Below are 5090 nucleotides of genomic sequence, written 5' to 3'. Positions count from 1 at the left end.
CACATGCCGGGCTCTCCCATGCCCCCGGGCCTTGATGCCTTTACATGGACACCACCTTCTCTCCAGAAGGCTTTCCCTTCCCCATCCCCAAAGCCCCCCTGCCCTGTGACTCCCCCTTGCCACATGTGTCCCCCCACTTCTGCTGTGAGGTCGGTCCTACTTTTCCCTGTGTGACGACTGCGGGAACTGAGGTTCCGAAGAGCCTCGCCTCGCCTGACGGGCAGCCCCTCTACAAAGTGGGCGGAGGCCACGGGCTGGTGCGGGGCTGGCAGTGGGGGTGGCCAGGGCGGCTTCCTCCATCCCGGCCTCTGCCAGGTGTTCGGCCTGGACTCCATCATGGGCAACGAGGACCTGTGGCCCCTGCTGCTGAGCGTCATCTTCATCCCAGCCCTGGTGCAGTGCGTCCTGCTTCCCTTCTGCCCCGAGAGCCCCCGCTTCCTGCTCATCAACCGCAACGAGGAGAACCGGGCCAAGAGTGGTACGGGCAGGGCCCTGCCCTCCTCCCCACCCCCCGGCCCTGGCCGCCTTCCTCCTCTGAGCCACCCCCACCTTCCCTCCGGTCCCTCCCCCCGCAGTGCTGAAGAAGCTGCGCGGGACGGCTGATGTGACCCGCGACCTGCAGGAGATGAAGGAGGAGAGTCGGCAGATGATGCGGGAGAAGAAGGTCACCATCCTGGAGCTGTTCCGCTCGCCCGCCTACCGCCAGCCCATCCTCATCGCCGTGGTGCTGCAGCTGTCCCAGCAGCTGTCGGGCATCAATGCTGTGAGTGCCCCCTCAGCCACCCTTGCCCATGGGCCGCAGCCAAACCCTGCGGTCAAGTGTGTGCTGGGACCAGATCCCCCACTGAAAACAAACACCCCTGCCGCAGCAACGGCTTTCCTGCAGAGCCAAAACCTCTCAGGGCCCTGGTGCCGGGTCCCCTTCATCCTGTCCTTGCCCTGGGTCCCGTACCCACAGGGACAGCAGCAGGAGAATGGCTGTGGCACTCGGCCAAACCCCAAGCATTTGTCCGTCCCCTAGGTGTTCTATTACTCCACGAGCATCTTCGAGAAGGCGGGGGTGCAGCAGCCTGTGTATGCCACCATCGGCTCCGGCATCGTCAACACAGCCTTCACTGTCGTGTCGGTGAGTCAGCATCAGGGCCCACCCCCACTCAGCTGTTGGGGTCTGGCTCAAGCTGGCCTTAGGGCCTCGCTGCTGAATAGCAGCGTTTACTATGAGCCGAGCGTGTGTCAGGTTCTCGTAAGTGCGTGTCGGCTCATCCTCACAAGCCTGTCCAGTTCATTACTCAAGTCTAACAGCCCATGACACTGATGCTAAGAAGTGCAGTGGCTGCCCAGAGTCCCAGCCAGAATGCTCCGCGCCCTCTGGGGCCAGCCGTCACCCCATCCTGCCGTCTGGATCCGGCTCTCCGCCCCTCAAGTCCTGTGTAGTCCCCAAGCTGAGCCCCAGGGGGGAGGCGGTGCCGTGTGGCTTTCCCAGCATTGGGGACGAGCCTCTGGATGGGGTTGTGGGTCAGAGAGGCAGCAGGAGCGGGTGGCGCTGACCCTGTGTCTGCCCGCAGCTGTTCGTGGTGGAGCGAGCTGGCCGGCGGACCCTGCACCTCATTGGCCTGGCCGGCATGGCGGGCTGTGCCGTGCTCATGACCATCGCGCTGGCGTTGCTGGTGAGTGGCCACGCTGTGGCGGTGGGGTGGCACGAGTTGGGGGGATAGCACCAGGAGCTTCGGGTCCCAGGAGGAGGATGGCAGCCCCAGCCTGGCCAGGGGCATCCAGAGCCCCGGTGGGAGCTGCCCTCTCCCTAGTTCTGCCCGTTTCTTCCCAACCCCACTTGGGCTCAGGTCTGACCTCCTGGCCCCCCAGAGCTGTCTCCCTCCACCCACTTACGACTGCTCGTGCCCTGGCTTCTCCAGGTTTGGTGCATTCTTGCCACAGCACCTCTGGCCCTATAACCTAAGCATCCTCTCCCCAGGAATTGCTCTGCCAGTACTGAACCTTTCAAAGTCTCCCTCCATGGCCTTAGTTCATCTGTAGAAGAGCCCCAGAAAATAGGAGCCCCCGCAACAACCACCATGTGGAAGCATGCTTTCTCTCCATTCTCGGCCACTGCCCCGTGTGGTGCAGTTAGTATTCCCAGTTCCCAGGTGTGGTAAACGTAGTCCAGTGAGGTGAGGAAGGCAGCAGCAGATAAAAGACAAAGCTAGGAGCTCATCTCAGGTGTGCTGGCTACAATGGTAACAGTGTGCAAGCCACCTTCCCTGCACAAACCCTCATTTGTCCGCCTCCAGGGCAAGGAAGCAGCAGTTTGCTCATTTGACAGCTTAACCAAGTCTGGATCCAGAGTCTGGTGATGGCTGAGAGGTCTGGCACGCTGCAGGGGATTCGTAACGGATCTGGGATCAGAACCAAAGCCTATGGCTTTTCCACGGTGGCCTCCCGGAAGACAATGATGATATCTGGCCACCTGCTTGGGGCCTGTTCTGCTGGTCCTGAGCTGAGCACCCTATAGTCCTTAACATTTACCCCAGGAATGTTCTTCCCCATCATTCAGCTTCCGACAGACTGCTCTGCGTCCAGAGCTAGGGGACAGCAGGAACCTCTTCTTAGCCCCTCCCATGTACACCCCACGTTACTGTTCCCGAAGGGTACACTCCACCGCACACCTGCCCTTACAGGACTTAACTCATTTTGTTCAAATGAGGAAAGTGAGACCCAGTGGAGAGTCTACGTCATGTAGCCGATCCAGGATCAGCCCCAAGCCTAATGTAGCCAATCCGGGGTCAGCCCCAAGCCACCTGCCTCCCAGGCGAGAGCTCTCTTAGCCCTGCCCTGGGCTACGTCAGCAGTGTGTTTTCTTGGAGCGTCCAGTCCCCGCCTAATCCAGCTTTCCACCCCTCTCTCGTCCTCAACAGGAACAGCTGCCCTGGATGTCCTATCTCAGCATCGTGGCCATCTTTGGCTTTGTGGCCTTCTTTGAAGTGGGCCCTGGTCCCATCCCGTGGTTCATTGTGGCTGAACTCTTCAGCCAGGGTCCTCGCCCAGCTGCCATTGCTGTTGCTGGCTTCTCCAACTGGACCTCAAATTTCATTGTGGGCATGTGCTTTCAGTATGTCGAGGTGAGAACCGCCCCGGTCTCCATGCCCACCGTTCTCTCCTGCACGCAGGCCCCCCTCGTGCTGCTGTGCCAAGTGCTCTCCCAGCTCTTACATCCGAATCCTGCTGAGGAGGAAGTCAAGGCTCCGAAGCCCAGATCACACAGCTAAAAACCCTGACCTCCATTCCAGGGTTCTTACTTAGCTTTGAATTGTCTCCATTCTGCTCTGCCCTGGGGGGGTGGAGGGGGGGACCCTGCTCCCTGGAGCCCATTATGTGCCAGGTGCAGGCAGGTCATTTAATCATCTCAGCACTCTGGGTTGGGGGCTTTTTCAGTTGTCCCTTCTTCAGATCAAAGGCCCCAAGTCTTACAGGTCAAGGCCCTACAGCCAGGAGGAAGGGTCAGTACTCCAAACGAGTGTATCTGTGTGTTTTTCAGCAACTGTGTGGGCCGTATGTCTTCATCATCTTCACTGTGCTCCTGGTTCTCTTCTTCATCTTCACCTACTTCAAAGTTCCTGAGACGAAAGGCCGGACCTTTGACGAGATTGCTTCTGGTTTCCGGCAGGGGGGAGCCAGCCAAAGTGACAAGACGCCCGAGGAGCTCTTCCACCCCCTGGGGGCTGATTCCCAAGTGTGAGGCACCCCACACTACCAGCCTGGCCTGCTCTCAGCAGCTCCAAGGATCTCTCGGAGCACAGGCAGCTGGATAAGATTTCCAAACTGACAGATTTCAGCAGAGCTGGGCCTGGGGCTCCTTCCTTCAGCCAACAAAGATGTCCAGAAGCGTATTCAGGATGTTAATGGCTCCAGGATTTTAACAAAAACAAGACTATTGCTCAGATCTTTTCAGACAAGCAACAAGTTTTATAATTTTTTTATTACTGATTTTGTTACTATTTTTTTATCAGCCAGAATCTCCTCTATCTACACCCCAGACTTCACCCTGAATGGCTCAGTACCTGAAGGTGGGGACCAAGCCCTGCCTAGACACTTGCCTTCTTCACCACGCTAATCTGTAGGGCTGGACCTATGACCAAGGACACACTAATTGAACTATGAACTATGAGGCTTCTATCCCAAGCGGTAGCTGTGGCCACTTTCTTCTGAGGCCTGGATCTCGCTGCCCTAAGTGTCAAGCTCCATTAGGGTTCGCCCTTCCTACCCAACCACTTAAAGTAATTTTGCCTTGCCTGAGACCAGTTGAGAGCACTGGAGTGCAGGGAGGAGAGGGGAAGGGCCAACTGGGCTATACCAGCTTCTAGTCTCCTTTGCACTGAGGGCCAGACGATCATCACGAGAGGAGGGCCCTGGGAGGCTGAGAACCCACTGCGCAAGAAGACCACAGACACTCCTGCCCTGCTGTGTATAGATGGAAGATATTTATATATATTTTTTGGTTGTCAATATTAAATACAGACACTAAGTTATAGTATATCTGGACAAACCATTTTGTAAATACACCACCTTACTCCTTCTGTAACTTACCTAAACAGATATAAATGGCTGGTTTTTAGAAACATGGTTTTGAAATGCTTGTGTGTTAAGGGTAGGGAGATTTGGATGGAATGGGAGAGAAGCAACTGCCATAGTGACCATGACCTTTTGGACTTCTGACTCAAGATCCAGTCCCTTCCAAGCACTTCTAATCAACACCTGCTTTGTCTGTCTAGGGCCATTCCTCCCTGAATGCACCTGACCTCACTGATAGAAGCCAAGCAGGGTTGGGCCTGATTAGTACTTGGTTGGGAGATGCCTTATCACCCAGAGAAAATCTAAGTAAGCTGGCATTCGAGGCATTTCTCTTTTTCTTCACATGAGAGCTGGTTTTCAGAAAATGATGTGCTAACCTTGATAGGCATTATCTTAAATGTGAGGTAGGTACTACATCTGCATTTGACAGGCCCAGAGAGGCCTGAAACCTCACAGCAAATCATTCTAGAACTCCTACTTCTAACAATTACACAAACTTGAGTCGTCCGCGTCCTACCACCACC

The 5090-nt window shown here is 56.2% G+C and overlaps 1 protein-coding gene across 1 annotated transcript in view; it reads left to right on the top strand.

The window, feature by feature from the left end:
* The window catches only part of SLC2A1 (solute carrier family 2 member 1), a 28476-nt gene extending 23948 nt beyond the window's left edge, over positions 1-4528 (top strand). Inside the window, exons 5-10 of the mRNA XM_059374407.1 lie at positions 316-478; positions 576-763; positions 1022-1126; positions 1566-1667; positions 2913-3116; positions 3533-4528. Of these exons, the coding sequence (XP_059230390.1) occupies positions 316-478; positions 576-763; positions 1022-1126; positions 1566-1667; positions 2913-3116; positions 3533-3733 (963 nt within the window). The 3' untranslated portion in view covers positions 3734-4528. The remainder of the gene's footprint in view (positions 1-315; positions 479-575; positions 764-1021; positions 1127-1565; positions 1668-2912; positions 3117-3532) is intronic.
* The last annotated feature ends 562 nt before the right edge of the window (positions 4529-5090 follow it).

Source organism: Mustela nigripes, chromosome 14 (genome assembly GCF_022355385.1).
Source record: "Mustela nigripes isolate SB6536 chromosome 14, MUSNIG.SB6536, whole genome shotgun sequence".
In the NCBI taxonomy this organism is placed as follows: domain Eukaryota; kingdom Metazoa; phylum Chordata; class Mammalia; order Carnivora; family Mustelidae; genus Mustela; species Mustela nigripes.
This window is presented reverse-complemented; position numbering and strand designations above follow the sequence as displayed.